This window comes from Durio zibethinus, chromosome 25, assembly GCF_047325235.1.
Source record: "Durio zibethinus cultivar Kanyao isolate XHJ-2024 chromosome 25, ASM4732523v1, whole genome shotgun sequence".
NCBI lineage: Eukaryota > Viridiplantae > Streptophyta > Magnoliopsida > Malvales > Malvaceae > Durio > Durio zibethinus.
Genome location: NC_143186.1, coordinates 9616607 through 9643201, shown reverse-complemented (window position 1 = coordinate 9643201; position 26595 = coordinate 9616607). Strand labels below are relative to the sequence as shown.

Sequence of the window (26595 nt, the reverse complement as noted above, 5' to 3'; positions counted from 1 at the left end):
CATCCTCAGTTGGAAGTGAACTGCAGAGGTCTGACTTCCATTGGAGTTAGCTTCTTCTTACAGATGCTTTTTTATTATTTACTGAATTTATATGGTTTCATTCGTCCTTTTCTTAAAAGAAAAGAAGTATGTTTCCGAGAACCGAATAACTTTTTTAATCCAAACTAGGTTGTTGTTCATATACATGTCGTAAGTCAGGGCAAAGATCCGTCAACGATGCAGGAATAGGTAATTCAGATTGATTATTCAAATCTATTGCAAGTCAGGGTAGGATATGTCATTTCGTATAGGAATAGGACATTCCAGATTAATGGCAATGGAAATACACAAGTCCAACTAAGACCAGTTACTCTCGGTATTGTTGCAAATTGGGCCTGGAAGGACTTTGTATTAAGAGCAGTTATGATACAAATATTCGAAACAAAGAAAACATTTTTTTTTTGTGATACAAGATGACAATTGTGTCAATCATAGCTTTACAAGGGCCGAAAGGCTGGAAGCAGAGTAACACATACTTTAATTTTGCTGCAAAAATTTTAGCATCCATGTTTGTTGTTGATAAATCCAGTCACTTATAAACCTTCACTTCTCTAAAGAACATAAGTTGGAAACAAACCTTTGGAAAATAAGGCAGCCTTAAAAATCACTTTCATTTTATAAATCACAAACCACAAGCCAATCAAGATTTTTCGTCTCAAATCATAGAACCACACACAAACAGTTTGCATCATTTTAAAATCGAATAAACCCCAAATGCTTGAGAATATATGGCAACCATTTATCTCGCATGTTAGACCAGAGTAACACGGCCAAATATTAGACAAAGGCCACTATGTTTTCAATTTCAAACTTCGGGAAGCATGTCAAACATGACAGACTGATAGTCTACACAGCTTAAACCACAAAATCCCAACATAATATCTAGTAGTACTAGGCAACTTCTCAAACATTCTTAAAACTTAACCTAGGATTAGAAGACCGGAACAGATAAGCCTGCCAAAATATACATCCTCTAATCCTCATAACTTCATGCAATATATGCTGTATGATTATGAAGACAAGGGAATGTCAGGGTAAAGCCTATCTTGCGCAAGATGCGCCTACTTTGATCTCTGCCTCATCTTTCGGCGCTTCCTCTTTAGCCTCCTCATGCGCTTCTTCTTCCACTGAAAAGCACGAGAAAAAACCAAATTACTCATAATATAGAAAATTAAGTCTAATCAAAGACAAATAAGATGATTAACTTTTTTATTCAAAAGCCTCATACAGTAGATTATTCTATGAACTGTTACCATATCATTCTATACCATATAACCCTGAAATTAATATGGGCAAGCTAGAGTCTCTCAATTTAAGCCATATTAGACTCCACTGCAAACTATAGTGCATAACTCATTTGTGTCTGTTAACAATAACAGGAAAACAACAGTGTATACCCTTAATCAACCCTTTCATTCATGCGAATTAAACACAGTTTCCACTGAATCACCGGAAAAAAGTTGCAATTAACGTTTATGGGAGGAATTTCTTCAGGGAATTTAGCTTGAAATCGCCTATTATAGTACAATCATGTGCCCCCCCCAAGATGGCACCAAACCCAAAGCTAAAAAAACAATGAAAACACAACTCTAGGCTAACAAATTAATCTTCCTCATTACATTTCATCAGTCATTTTGCATACTTATATCCAAGAAAATCAGCTACAAAAGCAACCAAAATAGAACTAACTTGCCAAATCAATGACGATATCAACAATCCGTGTTAAGACAGAGTTCACCTTAGCTGAAGGTTTCTAGTAGCTTTCCTCATTTTTCATGTCTCAGACCAATAATCTCTCAACTTCACCCATTAATTTTTCATTTTTTAATTTTTTCCACCTCATTGATTATAATCACTTAAGTAGAAAATCTTAGATAAAGCTGTAAAAGAAAGTTATAAAGAAATTGGATTAACCAATTATAATCAAACAATCATTCATTACACCCAAAATTACAAATATTCTCTTTCGGTACCACGTTTTTGCATCAAGCAAACAGATCATAAATCGATAATAAAACCCTAAAATTCTACGAAATACATTACAATAAATTAAGGAGGCAAAAATCAAAGGAGTAAAAACAAATTAATTTCAAAACGCAAAAGAAAAAAGTAATAAATTTATTTATTTGGATAAACAAAAAATTCATGAAAGATCAAGATTAATCGAGGATTTAGAGAAACTTACCTTGGCTCTCATCTTGAGGTTAGGGCTTTGTTTTTCGATTCACCTACTATCCCTGTAGAGATGAGACGTTTCCCTTAAGAATTCTAACGGGGGGCTTCGTTTGGTATTTAAAGGCTTACGGTTTGGAAACCCTAATTCGTGTGGGTATTGAGGCAACTATAGGTGTTTGCGGGTTGGAGTTACTTGCTTAGACCCGCTAATTCCGCCTGATTTTAATTGGACTTCCACATAATTTTTTAAGTTTAAATTTGATATTTTATTGATAAATTAGATTGTGAGCGATATGATTTACGGAATAATTTTATTTATTTAATATATAAATTAATTTTTTAAAATTATATTTAAAATTTAAAAATTTATAACACATAAAATTTATATGTTTGATTAACTTATCATAAAAAAATAAAATTTTTTAAAAGAAAATGAAAAAAATTATATTTTTCAATGTTCATCATTATATATCACATATATTTATAGTTATAATTATCCAAATTTAAAAATAAAGAGAGAATTTACAGTCATGTTAGATGATTTTAAAATGGTAAGAATAAAACAGCAACTCTAACTCTAACCTAAAAAAAAAATTAAAATTAAAATTAAAAAATTAAATATCTTAGATATTTTTAGCATTATTTTAATTATTTTTCCATCATTATTCAAATCATGCTTTTTTGGAGCATCTAGCAAGTAGCAAGTGATCTACCTATCCCTAATATTAAAATAAATCTATTTAGTTTATTTTATTATTTGTTTGCATATCATAATAAAAAGACATTACCATAAGTATGTTATAAACATTCTTACAATTATTGAAAAAAAAAAAGTTAAAGTTAAAGTTGAACCGAGCGGATTGAATGAAAAGTGAAAGATAAAAATAAAAAGTTTACGTACAATACCTATAAAATATAAGAATAAAATTTACTATAATTTTATACTTTATAATATATAAAAAAATCAAAATTAAAGACAGTTGATCTATCTTAAACACCTACAAAAGAAAAATATTTATATAACTTACACTTTATAATACATGACAAAAAGAAAGTGCAAATAAAGCTGGAGAACTAAACATCAAATAAAATTTATGTAAAAGAATGACTTATTTTTAAAAGATATATGTTATATAAATTATAAAGAGATTAAATTTTATTTTTTTTAATAATAAAAGATTATTTTTAAATCTATTAAGATAAAACTAAATTTTATATTTTCAAATTTAAAAAGATAGATATCTAAATTATTAAAAAGATTAATTGTAAAAGATAAAAATATATATATATTTAAATTATATATATCTAAATTATTAGAAAATTAATTTTGAATAACTAATAATATTGTAATACTTTTATTTATTTGATAAATACCATAAAAATATTAGTAAATTAATTTTAGAAGATAAAAAGATATATATATAGTAAAATTATATATTTAAATTATTAAAAAATTAATTTTGGATAACTAATAATTTTTAAATATTTTTATTTATTTGATTAATTTTTCAAAGATAAAAAGATATATATTTAAATTATATGTAAATTATTAAAAAATTAATTTTGGATAACTAATCATATTTAAATACTTTTATTTATTTGATAAATACAATAAAATTATGAGAAAATTAATTTTATGCCAAAAAAAGATATATATTAGATTTATATGTAAATTATTAGAAATTAATTTTGAATAACTAAAATTTTTAAATATTTTATTTAGTTGATGAATACCATAATATTAGAAATTGTCTATTTGTGCAAGCATAATACCAGAAAATAAGATTATATATTTTCAAAAATTTTAAGCATGTATGTGGTCTAAACATTGTATTTATGAAACTTTGCTAAGTAGATTTTTCATAATAATTAAAATTTTGTTTGTTTTTAGATCATAATAAAATAGACATTATCATATAAGTAGATTTAAAATGATTGCAAAAAAGAAAAAGTAAAAATTAAAGTTGAATTTAAAGAAAAAATTATTTGATTAAGTGAAAAGTCAAAAAAAAAAAATAAAAAGTCTTCATATAGCAACTACAAAATATAAGAATAAATGTTATTATAACTTTACACATTGTAATATATAAAAAAATTCAAACTTAAAACAAATGACTTACTGTAAACACTTGCATAATTAAAAAAATTAAAGTTAAAAATAAATGACCTACCATAATCACGTAAAACAAATATTTATATAACTTACATTTTATAATACACGAAGAAAATGAGATGCAAACAAAAGTGGAGAAGTAAACACCAAATAAAATTTATGTAAAAAATGAGTTATTTTTAAAAAAAGTTATGTAAATTATCAAGATATATATATATATATATATTATCAAGAGATTACATTTAATCTTTTTGAATAGTAAATGATTATTATGAAATCTCTTAAGATAAAAATAAATTTAATATTTTTAAATTTTAAAAAATATATATCTAAATTATTAAAAATTAATTTTAAAAGATAAAAAGCTAAATTTTTAGAAATTATTTTTGGATAAGTAATAATTTTTAAATAGTTTATTTATTTGATAAATACCATAAAATTATTAAAAATTAATTTTAGAAGATAAAAAGATATATATATTAAATTATATATATGTAAATTATTAGAAATTAATTATGGATAACTAATAATTTTTAAATATTTTTATTTATTTGATTAATTCTAGAAGATAAAAAGATATATATTTAAATTATAGATATATGAATTATTAGAAAATTAATTTTGGTTATATATATATATATATTTATTCTTAATTTTAAAAAACATATTTCTAGATTTGTTTGGTTTGTAATTATAATTTAAATAATTTTGATATTTAAATAAATTTAAAATTATTCAATTTGTAATTAAAAAAGTTATAATCTTTAAAGATCTGTTGTACGTGTCACCTAAAAATGTTGTATATATAGACGTCTAGATAACAAATCTTATTAAATAATTACATATATTGTAATATAACATATATATGATATATATGATAATATTTTTATTTAATTTTTAAAATATATATTAAAATATTAGTGTAAAAAATATTAATTTATTTATTGTAAGAATAAACTAACATGTGAGTACAAGTTTGACTTTTGAAAAAAAGCTCAATAGATTAGCTTATTCGTTTGATATATATGTATATATATATAATACTTGTAAGTGCCCCAATTTATATATTATTTTAATTTAAACGAAGTTGATAAAAGTAGATTTATTAATTTTAAATATGATGTGATGATACGATAAATAAATGATACGAAAAAAATAAAAATGATATGATTTAAAATTTTAATAAAAATTATATATAAATTTAAAAAAATAAAAAAAATATAATTTATATTTGATGCATCCATAAAAATTAAATATAATTATTTTTATATTTTACACGTATTTAATACGAAACAAAACAATACAAAAATATAATTTACAGGACCTAAATAAAAGTGTTGAAATAAATGGGCTTGATCAAGGTCTGTAGATCATTACAAGTTCGGCCCATATGTCATATATAATATGCTATGCGTCATTCTTGAGAAGGGCCTTTCTGCCTACCATGCCGGCCCATAACAAAATGGTAGAATGCAGGCTCAAAACACATACAATATAAATATATAAATTATTGTAAACAAAAATATCAAATATATAACTTGACCAGGGATTAATAGATTATTACAAGTATGGCCCATGTATTATAAATAACATGTTATGGGTCATACTTGAGAAGGGCCATTCTAGCTACCGTGCTGGGCCTGCTGGCTCATAATAAACTGTTAGGATGGAGGGCATTTATATATATTTTTATATTTAAAATTATCAAAATTTGAATTTTTATTATTATAATTAAAAAGTTTAATATTTTATTAACAAAACATTGTGACTGTCGATGATGTAGAGTGTTTGTAATCGGGTGCTAGATCAATTGATAGAAAGTCGAATTTAGTTGGTGAAGATCTTGGAAAAGAAGGAAATTCAAGTGGTTGATCATTTTGTCGAAAGGGGTTTCCATGGGTTTGAAGTTTTTATCCTTCCAAAGCTGAAGCATTTTACGTTGCTTGAAAAAATTTTCACGTTCTCTTCAATATAATTGCTTTGCTCATTAGGCAAAATATAGGGGGAATTGTTAATTTGTGAGTTAATTTGATTCCATGCATACTAGCAAAATGTCAAAAATAAAAATGAAAAACAAAGTCAAATCGTACTGTCCTTCAGGCCTTTAGTTGTAAGGGTCAATGCTTTTTGAATATTGGGTTTCAGTAGTGAATTGGATGAAAGTAAGGGGAAGGCTTTATGCTAAGTTTGGATATATATAAATAAAACAGTAAAAAAAATATTTGTATATTTTATTTAGATAGTTAAAATTAATAAAAAAAAGAAATGAAATAAATTTTAATAATTATTATTTGAATAAATAGTGAAAAAATTCATTATAATATTTTTTAATTATAATATTTTTTATAAAGTAATATATAATATATAAATATATTTTTATATTACTTAGTTTGTATAAACAACTTTTTTTAAACAAAATTGAGTATGTTTAATATTGTAAAATATATTAGTTAATTATTAATTTACTTTTATTTTTATGTTTAATTCATCTTTTAATTTATTCTAACAATAATTCAGCTTGTTTTATTGTTAAAACTTAAAAAATCATAAAATTTTATAAATTATGATGTTATACAAAATACTCATAAAAAAATTATGTGTAAGAAATATCGGTTATATAATTAAATATAATATCATAATAAATATATGGATATAATAATCTTTTTATAAAAATAAATTTTTTAACTTTTTTTTTCTTAACTTTTTTCTCAAATTAGAGTATTAAAAAAAGTGAGAATTACATAAGAAATCAAAAGATATTGAGTTTTTATTTTTTTCATTTTTTCTAAATTAAAAATTTATCTAAATAAATTTTTTTTTTTGTTTCTATTACTTTTTTTTTATTTTCTTTTTCTTTTCTTATCCTCCTTTCAATCCAAAATATAGTGTTGGTGAATCGGTGTTAAGTTTTAGTAAAACTCAGTGTTTTAATAAAAATAAAAAGAATGATGTGGAGTAATATTAACCATAGATTAATGCTTTTAAAATCAGTGGAGATATCCACTGATTTTTCAGTGAAGAGAGGATCCTCTTCCGATAAAATTTGGATTTTAGTCCCTCTGAATTAATTTTAATATTAAAAATATTTATATTTTTTCAAGATTTTGAGTTTTAATCTGATAATACACGATGTTAAATTTTTTTCGATTAATTGTGTGACGTCATAGTTGATTAGATGATGTAACCTTTAATTCGTTAACGTGGCATAATTTTATTGGTAAAATGGCATGTATTTTTGCTAATGTTGATTAAAAATATCTACGTCACAAACAGATCCTTGATTTGATCTCCAACCAAGACACATAGGTATTTTGCTTGAAAATGTTTTTTATGAGAATTTCTTATATAATTATTTGAAAAGTTAATTATATTTTTTACACTTGAATTTTGAGAAAATATATATTTTGGTATTTAAAAAAATAAAATGTATAATTTATATTTTGAATTTTCAAATAATGTATTATTTGGATCTAAATTTTAATATTGTTAACTTAATTTTTCTATATAGTATCTAACTAGTATAATTTTATTATATACATGTTATTTATTGATAAAAGTGTTAAATATTTAGTAAAAGTCTTTACGTGAAAGTCATGTGACAAAAAAAAAATTGACTAGTTCTATATATTTTTTACATTCAGATAAATTAAAAATTTTTTAATTTATATTATAAAAAGATATTGATAATATATATGGTAAACATATAACTTAATAGTATTTGTCAAATATTGTACATATAAACTAATATTTACTACAAGAAAATGGCGTATTAGTTGTAGTTTTATAGCGGCCTTTCACTTACAAATACTACTAGCTTTCGTATTTTTATAAAATTTAAGGCATTTATTATCAAAACGCTACTAAATATTTAAATAGCGACGTTGTTACTTATAAATGCCACCAAAGACTTGATATCAATGATGTTTCTCGACTAAAACGCCTTGAATAATCCTACCTTAAAATTTTCAGTGAATACTAAAGGAGTGTTTTTGGCAGACAACGCCTTCAATAATCACCTAATAAAAAATTATATGAGATTATTGAAGGCATCTTCTACAAGAAATGCCTTTAATAATTGGACCAAAAAATTTCACAGGCTTATTGAAGTCGTTTTTGTTCAAAAATGCCTTCAATAAATACATATCAAAATGTTTGGATCGTACGGATATTAATCATAAAGTTATAGGTTCAATCTCTCTTTTTAACCTTTTTTAGGTTTTTGCAGAGATTATTTATAATTGATTATTCTAAGCGTTTTCTTGGTAAAATAGCCTTCATCAATTGCTTTAAAAAAATTTGTAGAGAATATTGAAGATATTTTTTTATAGAGAAACGCCCTTAATAATCTATAGGAAAAATATGGAGTTAATTCTTGAAGGAGTTTTTGGCCGAACTCACATTCTATAATCCAATTAATAAATTTTTGTTGTGATTATTAAATGCGATTTTTATCAAAAACGCCATAAATAATCCATAGACAAAAGTTTGAATGGATGTTTGAGGGTATTTTTGACTCAAAATGCCTTTAATATTTCATATGATAAATTTTAACGGTCAAATTATTGAAGGTGGTTATATTCAAAAATGCCTTCAATAACATTTTGTTAGGGATTATTCAAGGCGTTACTCGTAAGAAAACGTCCTTCATAATCAATTCGATTAATATTTAGTTGGTATTATTGAAGGCGTTCTTTTAAAATGTCTTCAATAATTTATACAAAAAAGACGAGATGGATTCTTAAAGGCATTTTTGCTCAAAATGCCTTTAATATTCCACATAATACATTTTTGGGGGGATTATTGAATGCGGTTTTGGTAAAAAATACCTTTAATATTTCAGATGATAAATTTTAATGGTCGGATTATTGAAGGTGGTTATATATAGAAATGCCTTCAATAAAATTTTGTTAGATATTATTCAAGGCGTTACCCGTAGAAAAACACCATTTATAATCCATTTGATTAATTTTTAGTTGGTATTATTGAAGGCGTTTTTTTAAAACGCCTTTAATAATCCATACAAAAAAGACGCAACAAATTCTTGAAGGTATTTTTTGCCCAAAACGCCTTTAATATTTCACACAATAAATTTTTGGGATGATTATTGAAGGCGATTTTAGTTAAAAACGCCTTCAAAATTTTATGTTAGGGATGATTCAAGGTGTTTTCTTGCTAAAAACACATTCATTAATCTCATCAAAAAAACATATTTGATATTGTATATGTCAAGTTAGTTGTAAGTTTATACCCAGAAAACTTTTGCTGTTAGTTGTATATTAATGCCTAAAAAACATTTGGTTTATATATATGATACTACGAATTATATTTTGAAATTTACATAATGAACATTGTTGTATTTCAATAAATTGATCACACATCCGAAATTAAAACTGATAACGTTGCCATATTAATATACTTTTATGAAAAATTGTACTCAATAATTTATTAAGTACACACAGTGTATTCATATTAAGTATAACAATAATATTAAACCAATACCCCAATGTACAAACTTAAAGTTTCTATTCAACATAGCATGTTCAAAACATTATAACAATTTGTTCCTTATACATTTACATTCAACCAACAATGTCTAACTTGAAGGTTTATCAACATTGATAAATGATAATAAATAATCACACAATTCTTTACAGACTTCATCCAGTTCCTCTTATGTGAAGCTTTCTTTACTCTCCCAGTAAAAAAAATATTAGAAGTAAATGCTAAGAAATGAGAACATAATGTACCTTTTTATTTTTTTTGAAGATATAATGAGTTTATGAAATTTATACTAACCTTGAATGGTGTGGTCATAAAATCATGTAACACTATCTCCCACATAAAATGAAGGATATAATATCCACATTCAGTATTACCGGGTTGATGAGGTACCTGAAAATTAAATTGAGTGGGTTTAAGAAATATTTATCTACACAAACTTAGCATAAAAGAATATATTTCACATTTACTGGTAATGACACCAATTTCAATTTCTTTATCTTCTTATCGAATGCAGATATTATCCTAAATTGAAAAGAAAAAAAATTACTTAATACATAAATAAAATTACTTATGAAGAAACATAAGATATATAATATAATAAAGTGCAATACCTCTTTATAAAAGTTTGAATATCGAGGTTAGGCATCGTCGTTGGATTAACTGAATTAAGTAAGTATGGCGTTAAGGATTTGGTGTCAATCACAATAAGCACCAAATGATGACTGTAAAATAATAACAATGATATATTTAGATTATACATCGATCAGATTTGGGTAAGGTTGGAGTAATTAAAGTTAGAATATAGCTTACTGCACATTATATGAGAGCAAATAATAATCAGCTGATCTTTTCATGCATAGGATCACATGATTAGCACGATAAGCGACTGTGCCACTCTGCTCACTAATGAAGTTGGGGTCAATGAATCTAAATCTGTTGGTCAACTATCTCCCTTTGAGCTTTCTATATAGGAAGCTGCACGATAACAATCAACACTGCTAGTTAGTATTACACCCTAATATAGATTACTACATATTGAATGTGCATATTTGTATTTGTAAGCTAACCTCATATAAGCAACGATATCAGCAGCTGATAATTCATTTAGTTCACAAAATTCTTTAATCTCATCCACACGAATGAAAGAAAAAGATGATTTATCAAATAACCCTTCTTCAGACTCAATAGTTATGAAGTTTCTTCCGGATAAATGCTTCAGCTAATATTTAGATAACTCATCCATGGAAGCATAAGCAATGGTCATACTGTGAGTCCGAACACCTTGCTACAATATTTAATGAAATATAAGTATTAAAACCAAATCAATTAATATAATAAATAAATTAATATTAAAATTATAAACAATATCATACTTCTTAGGTGGTAACGGAGGATGGGTTTGTTTTCTTACTTGAACAGAAACTTCTCCTACGGGATGATGCTGTTAGACCAGTGTACTGGCATTTTATGCTGCATTGCTGCCAACATGAACTCTAAAACAGCGAGTCTTTGCTATTGCTCATTATGACGTTACTCCTGGTCATCAATTCATTGCTGTTGTTGCTTAATGATTGTTTCATATTGTGCATTTCTCATTCGTGAGGTTTTTTGTTGATTACCAAAAACTTTGATGGCAAGACAAATTTACCAACCCCGCAAACCTGACCAAGCCTTTCTTTAGCACTTAATGCTAAAGACAAAGAATCTTCATCATATTAGGTTGCCAGTTCACCAGATTTGATTTTGGCAGCATAATCATCCTAAAAGACAATAATAAGATAGGTTGTAACAATAAATCTATACAAGTTAGTATACATTCATGCATACAACTATAATGCCAATCATATATTATATTAAAAAAATAGTTATACATACAATCTTTTTTACCATTTTTTTAGTTGCTTCATCTGCAAAAGATCCATTATTCCGTAGATGTCCTTGTTTTCAGACATCCCATCTGAAAACTTTTATGCTAGAGCTTGCTGATTCCTATTAAATTATCACAATAAAAGAATCAGAATGTATGAAATGAATGTTCATAAATATTCATTAATGAGTATAAAACAAGTGTGTGAATACATACAAGCTCATACTTCACATTTGCATATCCTTTTCTCGCTGTCCAATAGTGATATTGTTGTTTGGCCCGAAGTCTCGTTGGTGTTCTTTGATTTTTTATAAAATCAAGAAATTACATTAATCACATATAAAGATCAAAGGCTATATTGCATAAAGACTTATAAACAATTTTTTTAGTAATGGGTTTACGTATTGAGAAATCTTCTGAAAGCTGATATTGAATAAAATTTATCCAATCTTTAACACTTATGAAATCTACATATGCCACAAGTGGAATAGCCAATACATCACCTTTATCAGCCAACGGTAAAATATATTAGATTGTCAATCTGCTTTTAAAGTCTTTAATACTTTTTCAGTAGATTGCAATACCATCTTTTTTCAATCAATTGGGATGTCGAACCATTCCTAAATAAGTTAACACAATTCGTATGAACATATTGAATTTCAATTAAATGATCATTTAACAAATTTTATGAAATAGTTAAATAAACATATCACAATCGATTGCCATATATCATCCTTTAGATCATCAGAAACTCATCGCCAATCGGTGTATGTAATGAAAATCTTACGATGAATGGTGGCTCCAATATGAGTAGCCATCTTGGCAGCTCCTTCAGACACATGTTGCCTACTTTGATTGAAGTCAACATGAATTTTTATGTTACTCACTTTAATTTGTTTATTTGAGCCTTTTTTCTTTCTTCTTTGGCCTACAGCTATGTCTTGTGCATGTTCATTAGAAGGAGAATGATGTTGTTCGGAGTCTATTATACTTGCAATCTTGATCATAATTATACAAATTACACAATATGACCTTCTAAATTTAAAGCTATACGTAATTAAATATAATAAATACCATACTACATACAGAAACACCATTCAGCACATCAATCAGCAATATGCTCAGACACATCCTTCAGCAACCACTCAAAAACACCATCACAATTAGATTGAATTTCAATTATATAAATAATGTAGTAGAATACAAAGCTTATGTTATAGGTTTGCAAGTAACAACTGAAAAAAAATTAAAGTGTTGGATATATTTGAAGATTTAGCTTTGGTTATATATCAATTATGAGGGGAATAGGAAATAAGAGACCTGAAATTGATTCAATAACATGAGTATATTTTTGAGCTAGTCAAGAAATTTGAGAAAATTTAATTTGAACATCTGCCTATAGAAGAGAATCAAATTATTGATGCACTGGCTACTCTAGCTACAATGATAAAAATAGCTACAAATACTGATATTTAACCTATCAAGTTAGAGGTAAAAGATGCACCAGCACATTACTCAGAAATTGAAAAAGAAGTTGATGGGAAGCCATAGTATTAGGATATTTTGCAATACATTAAAAGTCAACAATATTTGAAACATACAACAGAAAACGATAAAAGGATTATTAGAAGGCTAGTTATGGGTTTCTTTCTTAATGGGGATATCGTTTTATAAAAGAAACCGATATCATGTGCTTTTAAGATGTATGGATGCAATTGAAACAAAGAAAATTCTTGAAGAAATACATGACGGGGTTTGTAGGGCGTATACGAATGGTCACATGATGGTTAGACAAATTATGAAGGTTGGTTATTATTAGTTGACAATGAAGAGGGACTATATTGATTATGCTAGAAAATGTCATAAGTGTTAGATTTATGCTGATAAGATCTATGCTTTTACGTCAGCTTTTCATGTTTTGGCACCTCAATGGCCATTCTCTGTGCGAGGCATAGATGTCATCGGTCCTATCACCCTAAAAGCTTCAAATGAGCGTCGATTCATTTTTGTGATAATTGATTATTTCACTAAAAGGATAGAAGTTACATCATATGCTAGCATGACCTGATCAGTGGTATGTAAGTTCATAAAAAAAAAGATAATAGGTAAATATAGGCTTCCAAAGAGGATTATTTTGGACATCAAAAACTTGAATTGTAAAATGATGAATGAAATATGCACTTTATTCAAAATTCATCATCATAATTTGACACCATATCATCTGGAGATGAATAAGACAATAGAAGCTGCAAATAAGAAATCAAACAGATCTTGGAGAAAATGACTAATAATTACAAATATTAGCATGAGAAGTTACTTTTTGCTTTGCATGCTTATAGAACATTAATTTGAACATCTACTAGGGCCATCCTATTTTCGTTAGTTTATGAAATGAAAGCTGTATTATCGATTGAAGTAAAAATTTTCTTATAAGAGTTCTAATGGAAGTTAAACTAGAAGAAGCAAAGTGGGTCAAGAATCACTATAAGTAGTTAAACCTCATTAAAAAAGAAAAGACTTACAACACTTTACCTTGGTCAACTATATCGAAGAGGATGATGAGAGCACATAATAAAAAAATCCACCCTTGTCGCTTCCAAGAATAGATTTAGTGTTGAAAAAGATTCTTTCAAATCAATATCACAATCGAAAAAAATAGACACCAAATTGGAAAGGTCCATATTTAGTGAAGAAAACTTTTTTTCGGTGAAGCATTGATTTTGGTATAAATGGACAGAAATGATTTGTCTAATCCGATAAACTCAAATGCTGTGAAAAGATACTTTGCTTTAAAAAAAAAAAGAGAAAGAAAGAAAAAAAAGAAAAAAAAAAGGGGATATATCTAAGTTAAAAACTTGAAAAAGATAGCTTGGATATAAAATAGAGGCAATATCATAAGATGACCTCACAACACAAAGGCAAACATAGTTTGATGAGCTCTGAAGGATGAAGGATATTATCTGGTTGAGTTTTGAAAAAAGAATCTGAGAATAACTTATTCATGATTGTCTTATAATCATTCTTTGGGTGCTTTTGTTCTCGCCCAAATAGTTTTATTGTTATGCACTTGTTATCTATTTGATGAAATGTCTTGTTTTTTCTCGAAAAAAATAAAAATAATATATATATCCATTCCTTTATCTTATTTGCTATCCTTGGCCACTTTACAAATGAATAGAAAAAATGTGTGATGCATTTTATTTGTTTTAAAATTAAAATAAGAAAAACCAACTAACAACATAGAAGATCTCAACATTACTTTTTAAAAATTGATAAAGATAGGTAGAAAAAGACAAGAAAGGCATGACAAGACATTGATATTGTAGATTTTTAGAAACAGGAAATGATATACAACATGTCAATACATTTGATCTTTTATTTTTTTCCTTTTTTAAACATTTTTTTATTTTTTAAATAATTGATAAATATTTTCTTGTTTAAAATTTTTTGTCAAACATAGTTTATATCAATGATATACAACATGTCAATACATTTGATCTTTTATTAATTTTTTCTCTTTTTTAATATTTAATAGTTTTTTATATTTTGATTTTTTAAATATAGGCCACTCGTTATGATTATTAAAATATATGTTTGATTTTTTATTTTTGACTTTTTCTATTTGATCATTTTTAAAGAAAATTATATTAGTGGATGTGTTAATTTTGTATCTGAATTTAAAATTTTTTTGGATTTTTTAGTTTTATTTTTTAATTCATTATATAAATTTTCAATAAAAGCTCATCATAGCTGATGTCAGGTGTGAACTCTTTTTTTTTTTGCTTTTCATCTTTTTTCCCCATTTTTAATGTTCTTCTTTCTTTTTTTTTTTTTTTAAATTAGATAATCTTTTATAAAAAATAACGAACGCGTGTATGTGGCACCTAATTTCATTTTTCATTTTGCCTTTCATTTCTTTTGTTTTTAATTTTTTCAATTAAAAACATGTCAAAATAAAAGAAATTGGTCAATCAATATTTAAAAAAAATGTCAATGTTAGTGTATATGACAAAACACTCGAATTCAATGGATTTCAGTTCATATGGATTCGATTTTTTTTTTAAAATTGAGACTAAATCGAGTTTTTTTTTTTAATTAGGGTAAAATTGGAAACGACTTTAAGGTGTTATGTCTTGCTCGAATATTTTAATATATTTTTAATTATTCATTTTTTTTACATTTTTATTTATATATCAATAAAATTATTATTTAATATCTTAATTTAATGAACCTGTATGTCATTTTTATAAATTTTTTATTAAATCAATTTTATAGTAAATTGTGTTGGTTGATAAAGATGTCATATTAATTTGTATTCAACAAGTTTGATCAATCCCTATTGGATAAGGAGTCAAATTTTTTCAATTCGAGGTTATATTGAAACATGTTGCTTTTTTTTTTAAAGAAAGAGGAGATCGAAATGGAAGCATATTTAAGGTATTTTATCCCAATCAATTTTGAAGTATATATAAAAGTATATCTTTTATTATTAATTTATATATAATATTAATAAAGTGATTATTTAATACTTTAATTTAAGGAAAATATTTTAAACTTAATAAAAGTGTCTATATGACATCGTTTACGAGATCTTTTTTTTGTCATATTTTTTATCTTTTTAAAAATTAAGTATCTTTCATAAAAAAAATCAATTGAAATAAACACATGTTATCATAACTTTCGTAAAAAAAAAATCATTTAAAATAAACATTTGTTATCGTAACTTTCATAAAAAAATCAATTAAAATAAACACATATTATCCCTATTTTTTTTACCTTTTGTTTTTATTTAAATTATGTGAAATTTATTATAAAAATTTTTTGAACCGAAACGCATGCATCTTTTGTGAATACTATTAACGCTCCGTTTGTTTCACAAAAAATGACTTTCAAAAAATAATTTCTGAAAAATGTTTATATTTTTTGAATTGAAAGAAATTTTTTTATTGTTTTAATGAGTTAATAAAAAATATTTTTTGTTGTTTTTTTTTTTGAAAAATCTATTTTTTTCAAATAATATTAATATAGCTATTAAAATATTAAAATTATTTATTATTAAAATTATTAATATTAAAAAATAATTATATTTTAGTAATTATATTTAATATTAAAATATTATGTTAATGTAAAATACTTAAAATAAAACTATTTATTATTCTTTATATTATTTATTAATATATTATAATAATATTTATAATATATTATATTAATAGTAAATTATTTATTTATAATTTATTTATTAATATAATATTATTAATTAATATTAATATATTAGTATAATATTTATTTATAATAATATTTATTAATATAATATTTTTAAGTACAATTATATTTAAAAGTATTGATAAATAATTTTATTCATAATCAATTTTTTTTCAAAAAATATCTTTTTTATTTTAAATTCGTAAGATAATTTTTAAAAAAATAATTTCATTTTCTATTGATCAATAAATTATTTTTCATTGATCAATTAATTTGTACCAAATAAATACTTAAAAATATAAAAATTATTTTTCACGAATCAAACAGAATGTAAATATGACAACGTTTTTCGTTATCTTATTGCGCCTGGGTGCAATAACATAAAGCTCAACTACCACAGGTACAAGTAGGACGCTGCATGACAAGGGAAGCAACCCTGTACGACTTAATTCTCTAGGAAAAACAAAGATTTCAATTTCTTTCAACTTACGCTACGCGAAAGAAAAACACCTTTCTGTCGAAGTTTAAAAGAAAAATAAAAATAAAGATAAAAAATATCAAAAGATTAATTATCACTTTTTTAATATTTCAGGCTGTTTATTAAGATTAAATTTTGATTATCTAAGGTATAATCATCATTTTTTATATATTTAAAATTATTAAGAATTAAATTCTGACTATTAAAATTTTTAAAAATCCAATATTTTTCTGAAAATCACACGATTATTAACAAAGGATAATCATCATTAGTAACCTTCGAAGCATAAAAAATATAAAAATAGTTGTTCTAAAGAATCGAGGTCCAAAATTTCAATATTCTTGACTCTTCGTTAATATGAGACTTCATTTATACTTGTCATATGTACCTTAAAGATTAAATAGAAAATTAATGAATTTGATTTCGTTACGATGCATGCAGTCACTGTTGCTAGGTAGAAGAGAACATCGACATATTTTATTAGCAAAAAACCTTGCACTGCCTTACAAAACATAAAAATAAACATTAAGATCATCGATTTTGTTTTTTGTTCTGCTTTCTCAACGGCAGAATTTCAATCAAGAAAAAGGCGTGTCAAATCATTAACAAGACTCTGGTCACGTAAATTCTCCAGGAGAAGCTGGTCTTTGATCATCCTTAGTTCAGTTACTGTTCCTCGGCTAGCTTCGAGGTTGGTTTCTGCTTCCATTAGCTGCTGTCTCATGAGACTTGTCTCTGCCCTTCTCACTGCCACTTCCTCTTCAAGCTTTCCTACTTCTGCCCTAAACTCAAGCCATGAGCTGTTGCTCTTTTTCCGAGGAGCATTTGAACTGTAGGAAGAATAAGAGTTGAAGAATTTCAAAGAGAGAGAGAGAGAGAGAGAGAGAGAGAGAGACTGTGGAAGATAAATGGTGCAGGATCTGCAAATAGATGACCCGTATCCAAAAAAATTGTTTGAATTCGAAATTTAATCCAATAAAAGACAACAATCTGAATCCCTCCCACTTGAAACCAAAAATAAAGATTTTGGTGAAAACTGAAAAAAATATAAAAAGTTATGTTAAGATTATGTCTTTTTATAAAAAAAAAAAATTAAAGAGAATCTTTTAGAGTGAATAACAAGTCTTTGGAAAAAATAATATATATACTCCATGTTTCAAAATGGTTTTTATTTAATTTTTTTTATAGAAACCAAGAAAATTTTTTGATTTTAGTGTATTTTACTACGTTAAAGTTTTAATTTTTTGTTTCATAAAACTGATGTCATATTTTAATGTTAAAATTTTTTTAAAAATTAATATAAAATATTAAGAAATAAAATATTATAAAAATACATGATTTTGAGTCATGGAAATAGAAAAAAGAAGGACAAATAAAATAGAGGAATGGAAGATCCGGAAAGACTGTGAAAATGGTACCTTTCAGCTGGTTCTTTACTGATCTCTTTCTTTACCATCTCTACTTCCAAGTGTTTGAGGCCTTCCTTCTGATCGAGCAAAATGGGATTCGTTTTCATTAATTAAAAATAGAATTGAATGAATGAATGAAATGGATAGGATGGGATTTGTGAAAAATACCCGTTGCTGCTTCTTTTTTGATGATTTCCTCTTGCGTGTTACCGATCCACTGTCTTTTTTCTTCTTCCCTCCTCCAGTGTAAAGAATGTTTCGTTGCCTCCAAAAAAAAGACATTTGATGAGAATATTGAGATTCATCGCTAGTTGTTTCTTATATACTGCTGGACTCCCTGCTCACCTCGCCGACTTGAGCTATGAATGCATTTCTCAAATTGTGGGTGTATCTTTTTCTTCGATCGGTCCCCTACCCACTAATCGGGAATGTCTTATCATAAGGGTTTGTCTTTATTCAAGTTGTAGAACCAGTCCTCGTCCAAAGTCAGTCATATCGGCTTCCACCTTAATTTTCGTACTGTAGCCAGTGGAAGATTCCATGAAGGATATAAAACAAGTAAGTTGGCTCCATTTGACACGCAAACATATAAATACGTATTCAAACATACCCATCCTTCCGAACACTAAAAGAAGCGGGGATTTTCCTATTTATTTCCAGCTGATTCCCTCAACAACTCTTGACGCCAAACTATATTTGATATATTTGTTAAGGCCCACGGTCTAAGGTTTGCAGGTCTTTTTCATTTTGAAAAAAAAAACAGTGAGAATAGACGTGACTAAGAGAGAAGGAAGAGATAATTATTATTTTTGAAATCGAGTCATTTTTTGCATTTGATTGCATAAATTTTCATAATATACTCCTATTCAAATTAAGTTAAATGGTAATTTTTTTATTGTAAATTCAAAATTTAATCATCAATCAACAATAAGCAATAAATTTATTCTATATATATATATATAATATTGGTCCTAATAATTCAGTTATTTCAAAAAAAATTATTAAAAGATGGTAATTAACAAGAAAATAAAATAAAGTTGAATAAAATTAATAATTAAAAAAGAAAATAATTTTTTAAGCCCGATATAGAGGTGCGGCCCTGCGAGTTATTTTCCAGTAAAAATTATGTTAAGGATAAATTATGATGTTCCTTTGAAGTCTATGCAAAATTAAAAAAAGAAATTGATGAAAATTTTAGGTTTCATTTGATTTATGAAAAAAGATTTTTAAAAAATAATTTTTGCATTTTTAGGCATTTGTTTGGTGAAAAACTGGTTGATCAATAAAAAATAATTTTTTGATCAATGAAAAATAATGTTTTTTTTTAATTGTCTTACCGATTTAAAATAGGAAAGATATTTTTCAAAAAAAGTTATTTATGAGTAAAACTATTTATTAATACTTTTGAGTATAATTTTACTTATAAATAATATTATATTAATAAATAATATATTATTAATAAATAATTTTAATAAATAATATTATAATATATTCATAAATAATATTATATTAATAAATATTATTATAAATAAATATTATACTAATATTTTAATTTTAATAAATAATATTTATTCATAAATAATATAATAATAAATATTGTTAATTTAATTAATAAATATTATAATAATATATTAATTAATAATATTATTAATAAACAATATACTATTAATATAATATATTAATAAATATTATTAATAAATAATATATTAATATATTAATAAATAAGATAAAAAATAATAAATAATTTTATTTTAAGTATTTTTATATTAACATAATATTTTAATATTAAATATTATTATTAAAATATAATTATTTTTAAATATTAATAATTTTAATAATAAATAATTTCAATATATTTTAATAATAAATGATTTTAATAGTTTAATAGTTATATTAATATTATTTGAAAAAAATAATTTTTTCAAAAAATAACCAAATAACGGAAAACATTTTTAATTTAACTCATACAAATAACAAAAAATCTCTTTTTATTCAAAAATGTAAAAATTTTCAAAAATTATTATTTAAAAATTATTTTTTGCTAAACAAATGGAGCTTTAATTCAAATCTAAATCCTATTTTGTAAACAAAAAATTATATATATTATCATTTTACTAGGATTTTCAAATAATATTATAAAATAAATTAATGTCTTATTTTATGAAAGAAGCCGTAACTTAAAAATAAAAAGCAAATTACAAATATGAGAATTTAAATTTTAAATATATTCATTTTTATTTTTTTAAAATAATTATATAAACAATTTTAACTAGACTTCAACTTCAATAAATAAATTGGTGTTGTTTAAAACTTGTGATACCCAATTTAATTAGTAATTTAATATATAGATGGAAATGATGCAACTGGAATAATAATAATAATAAAAAAAAACAAAAACCTTGACTCTGATGTAATTTGACGCTTTTCCCCCGTCCTTTTGCACTTTTTATTATTTCTTACCATTCATAATGAACGGTTCCTTCTCTGCTAAACATGTGAATATTTCATCATTACGGCTACTTTTTTATTGAATAAACTTTACAAACCATTTACAATTGGCATAAGTTGAAACTCCTAAAATTTTATTAGGCTTGAATTAAAATAAAATGTCAAGTAAGCTTAAAGGCCTTGTTGGATTAACAACAATATTTTTGTCCGTTCAAAGAAGCCTTTTAAGGCTTCATTTGGTTTCGATTGAAGATTGAGATCCAATTGAAAGATGTCACTGGACTGAGAAGTGTTTGGAAAATAAAGACTAATGCATTTCACATTTTTTCACTGCACTGGAGGTTTAAGAATTTACTGACTTTAAGGGTCCAGTGGAAAAATCCACTTCCACCGCAACATTCTTTAATTTTACTCATGCCCCCTCTAGGGCTGTAAACGAGTCGAGCCGAGCCGAGTAGTGAGAAGCTCGAGCTCGAGCTCGAGCTCGACTCACAACTCGGGGCTCGATACTCGGCTCGAGCTCGATCGAGTTTTATTTTTCAAGCTCGAGCTCGATTCGTGATCGAATTCGAGCTACTCGAGCTCGCTCGATTAAGCTCGATTAATATGTAAAAATAAGTTCGATTCGTATACTCGATAAAAATTCGATTATTCATGCTCGAACTCGAACTCGAACTCGGACTCGAATTATTTTATGTAAATATAAAAGCTCGATTAGGCTCGCGAGCTACTCGAGTCAGATATAATAATACTCGAATTCGGCTCGATCGATAAGTCGAGCTACTCGAGCTCGAGCTCGACTCGACAATAATCGAACCGAATTCGAATTTTTTTCGAATCGAACCCGAATAGCTTGCGAGTACTAATGTATCATTTACACCCCTAGCCCCCTCTTTTTTTTTTTTGGTTACCCTTAAGATTACAATGTAGGGATCAAAATGTCCCTATCACTTGTAACTTTAGATTTTTTGGCTTTTCTATTATTTATTTATTTATTTGTTATTTTAGTTTTTTTATTTAAATATTTTCAGACAACACCATTATAATTCTTTAATATATCATTTATATAGTTATTTAATAAATAAATAGCTAAAATCATAAATAAATAATAATTTTAGTTGTAAAATATTATTAATAAGTTTTAATAAATTTATTATTTGTTATAAAAATTAACTCATAAATGTAAAAACTATACTAAAAATTTCATTATATACAAATTTTAACCGAATGTCATTTATAGTCATTTTTTCATCTTATTATTCATTGCTACCATTGCTTTTACATCCAAATATATATCCTATTATTATAACGGTTTTGAGACCACTATATGAGATTTTAAAATCAAACCAAAAAAAGAAGTTGCTATCAATTTTTTTTGGATAGATATGATTGGTCACTTAAAAAAGTTATCATTTTAATAAAATTTTAAAATTAATTAAAACTTATTAAAAAAATATATTAAAAATTATTTTAAATACCCTAATACTTTGACAGTATTTTAAAAAATTATTTTACCTAGAGATTTTTTTTAAGAATCACTACTATGACTTCCTTAAAATCCCATCTCGAAAAAAAATCCTTTTTCTCCTTTTTATTTGTTATGAAAAAAATTATTCTTTAGCATGAGTAGATTTACTAGTTTTTGAATCTAAGTTTATTTATACTAACACTATCTTATTATAGAAAATATGAAATATTTATTTTAAGGATATAGAATTTTAGATATGCATGTATAAGAAATTAAATAACTTAGCAAAAAATAAAACATCAGAATAAAAAATAAATAATAAAATAATAAAATTTTTATCCAAAATGGTCGATCAACATCGGTCAACGATCCAAGAAATGATTCGAGTAGTTTGAAAGTGTTTTTTCATGATTTGGAGTAGTTCGTTGGCAATTAAGTCTATTTTTTTGGTTTTGGGCGATTCAACCAAACCTATCTTAGTCTTGAGCATATATGGGTTGTTGAGTAAAATGTGTAGGTCATCAAGTTGGGTTGGCACACGAAACCTTTACCCCAAAATGCACCATTTTGACTTTTTTTAATAACTATAAAAATTCAAATTTTTTTTCTAATTCATTTAAACCTCTTTAAAAAAAAAGTTTTTCTTTGTAAAAAAAAAGATCCAATAGTTGAAAGCCCAAAGCCAGCCTATAATCCAACTGGTGACCTTCACTTGTGCCGCCGTTCACCGGTGGTCGTTGGTTGCTCGCCACTGCATACCTTTGTCAAAAAAATCCCAAAAAATTTTCTCTAGACTCTTTTTTTCTTCCACTTTTCGTTTCTAACCTTAATTTTCACTAAAATTTCTTTCAATAGCCTAAATCTAAGTAAAAAGGTCATAGCTTCAATTCTTTGAAAATCTTTCTTTCGTTGCTTCATTCATCACTATAATTTGCAAGTGTACAGAATCAGAACAAGTAATATAGGTCGAGTAGAGTATCATTCTCATGGAGATTGAAATATATGGAAGAGAACTAAGTATTGAAATTGTTCACCGTTAATTATATCTAGAAGAAATTAGAATGCAAATAACTAAATAACTATTTAAATTAACTAACTAAACGACAACCTAATAAAGCATACAAAATAAACTAAATATGAACTTAACAACTTAAATTAAACAAAACAGAATGTAAATTTACTTAGTAAACTTAAAAACGTATAAATTAAATCTAAACTAATATGTAAGATCCTAAAACATGCAAAAATTGTCTCAAACCAAATAATCTTAAACATGCAAAAATGATATTAAATAGAATCTGAATTAAACTTAGTTGAATGCTACTAACTTAAATTTAATGAATTAAACTTCAATCCTCAAATTAAATTAAGAACAAAACTTAAAGAGCATGAATTGCATCAATTAAAACACTTAAAAGGAAAAGATGCAAATTAATTTTATTGAAAGCAAATACCAAAATTTAAGAAAGCTTAAATTGAATTGAAGACAAAATAGAGCTTGAATTTAAAAGAAAACTAAAATTGAACTTTGCATAACTTAAAATAGCTTAAAGAAAGCTTAAAAACATAAAAAGGAAAAACAAGTAAATTTAAATAAACTAACTACTTTAGGTTAGGCTATCACCCCAAACCCTATTTCAAATTTTCTCTAAATAAAGGATAGCTATTTATAGAATAAGAATACAAAGAATCCTAAAGTTAAAAGGATAAGTAGATGTGGTGGCTGGCTTTGATCGGATCTCTTTCAAGTTTAACCAAGCTTGAATTCTTGAATGAAGATGTCTTTTTGAAAATCAAAATTTGAAAGTCTTCTAGAAAAGTGTTCTTCAAGTTGGAATAGATTTTATTCCTTTTTGGAGACTTGTTGGAGTTTGCCTTTACATAGGACTCTTCTTGAAGAGAAGAAAATCAGTTTTGGATTTAAAAATCTTATGCATACCACCCCTTCTTTAGAAGTTTAGATATATATATATATATATATATATATATCCGTGCAAATCCTACCATAAATAGAAATAAGTGCAATCCAAGTAAAAATAGGATTTCCAAGTCAATATAGGAAAACTAATGGCTATTTGGACTTTTCCAATTTGAATAGAATTGCCAAGTCATCATGCCATATAAATTTCTAAGTCATCTTTTTTGGTCAATGAGAAAAGACTTGTTGCCATGTTATCTATTGGTAATCACATGCACGTATGCCTACATAAACTACCATGGGCTTGCATTCAACATGAAATTACAAATATGACCTTAATCATAGCCTAACATGCCTTTTTTGATTCTTGCATGAATTTTTTGAATTTTTCATTAAGATTGAATAATTCTAATTCCCATAGGTTTAGCTAAGCAAATCTTGCACAATTTTCACATTTTCACTTAAAGATTTTTTAGAACTCTAAAAATCAATAAGAACATATCAACAACAGTCTAAGATTTATTCTAATGTATAAAGAATAATCCAAGATTGATTAAGAACTTTCAAGATTCTTCAAAACAGCAAATTAAGCACATTAAGAGTAAAAAGATCATTATTTCACCAAGAATTAAGCAAAAGTAATTTATTTAACAAGTCTAAACAACTCTATTTTATAGAGTTATCAATAGGGGTGTAAATGATACATTAGTACTCGCAAGCTACTCGGGTTCGATTCGAAAAAAACTTGAATTCGGTTCGATTATTGTCGAGTCGAGCTTAAGCTCGAGTAGCTCGACTTATCGATCGAGCCAAATTCGAGTATTATTATATCTAACTCGAGTAGCTCGCGAGCCTAATCGAGCTTTTATATTTAAATATATTTTTGTTATTTTAATTAATAAAATATTTCGAGTTCGAGTTCGAGTTCGAGCATGAATAATCGAATTTTTGTCGAGTATACGAATCGAGCTTATTTTTATATATTAATCGAGCTTAATCGAGCGAGCTCGAATAGCTCGAATTCGATCACGAATCGAGCTCGAACTTGAAAAATAAAACTCGATCGAGCTCGAGCCGAGTATCGAGCCCCGAGTTGTGAGTCGAGCTCGAGCTCGAGCTTCTCACTACTCGGCTCGGCTCGGCTCGTTTACAGCCCTAGTTATCAAACCCCCAAACTTGAACTTTTACTTATCCTCAAGCAAAATAAAAATTATGCTAGAGATAAATTCAACTTCCTAATGATCAATTTATAATGATTTCTGCAAAAAGATTACATAGTGACTATAGTTTTAAAAAAATCATAAACAATGGCTAACACAATACTTATTCAAGAGTAAGCTTCTACTAATTGAAGTTTCATTATGTGTGCAATGTCCATAACATTTCATTACATGAAATTTAGTTGTGATAATGCAACCAAGAAATGAAGTGACGCATTATCAAAGAACGAACATAATTCAAAAGTTTGCTTTTCACATCTCTCCACTAATGTAGACATGCACACACCCAAGGATCCTTAAGTCTTTATTAAGCTTCTAATATTAGGCTAGGGTAAAGGTAGAATGAAAGGCAATTTAAGCTTAATTACCCTAATCATGCATTACTAAAGCTAGGATCATTTTGATTTTCAATATGTATGAGCTTTTCAAGAATAACAATACCCCCAAACTTGAACTTTTTCGTTTTTATTTTTTATTTTTGCACACTTATATTTCTTTCTTTATTTTTTTTCTTTTTTTTCACTTTTTCATTATTATTTTTATTTTTTATTTCTAAATTTCACCCTTATCCCAAATGTACATAACTCTCTAATATATCATACATGATCCACATGTACATAGGGTAAGGACAAAAGATAGGAAATATAAACATAAAGGTAGGGTTTATTAATGTTGGTGAAAACAAAAAGAATAATGAAAGGCTCAAAAGGGTTGACTATAGATATTTATATAAGGGTCAGCTTGAAAGGTGCAATT

General features: G+C 25.9%; 1 protein-coding gene and 1 long non-coding RNA gene across 2 annotated transcripts; both read right to left on the bottom strand.

Moving 5' to 3' along the window:
- Nucleotides 1-801: 801 nt before the first annotated feature.
- Nucleotides 802-2454, bottom strand: LOC149511598 (uncharacterized). The gene is made up of 2 exons (XR_016333732.1): nucleotides 2225-2454; nucleotides 802-1166 (listed from the first exon to the last, which is right to left on the bottom strand). It is a non-coding gene; the product is annotated as an uncharacterized LOC149511598 (long non-coding RNA).
- Nucleotides 2455-17831: 15377 nt separating this feature from the next.
- On the bottom strand, nucleotides 17832-19089 carry LOC111276607 (uncharacterized). The gene is made up of 3 exons (XM_022862354.2): nucleotides 18954-19089; nucleotides 18795-18862; nucleotides 17832-18206 (listed from the first exon to the last, which is right to left on the bottom strand). Exons 1-3 carry the CDS (start codon nucleotides 19065-19067, stop codon nucleotides 17951-17953), a joined length of 438 nt encoding a protein of 145 aa, XP_022718089.1. The 5' UTR covers nucleotides 19068-19089; the 3' UTR covers nucleotides 17832-17950.
- Between the last annotated feature and the right edge of the window lie 7506 nt (nucleotides 19090-26595).

Bases quoted from the DNA above. Each gene is read 5' to 3' on its own strand.
- LOC111276607 (XM_022862354.2), bottom strand. From the start codon at position 19,067: ATGTCTTTTTTTTGGAGGCAACGAAACATTCTTTACACTGGAGGAGGG. The intron at 18,863-18,953 runs GTATTTTTCACA...TTGCTCGATCAG, and splicing joins CAAAAAAGAAGCAGCAACGG to AAGGAAGGCCTCAAACACTT. The intron at 18,207-18,794 runs GTACCATTTTCA...TTCTTCCTACAG, and splicing joins AGTAAAGAACCAGCTGAAAG to TTCAAATGCTCCTCGGAAAA.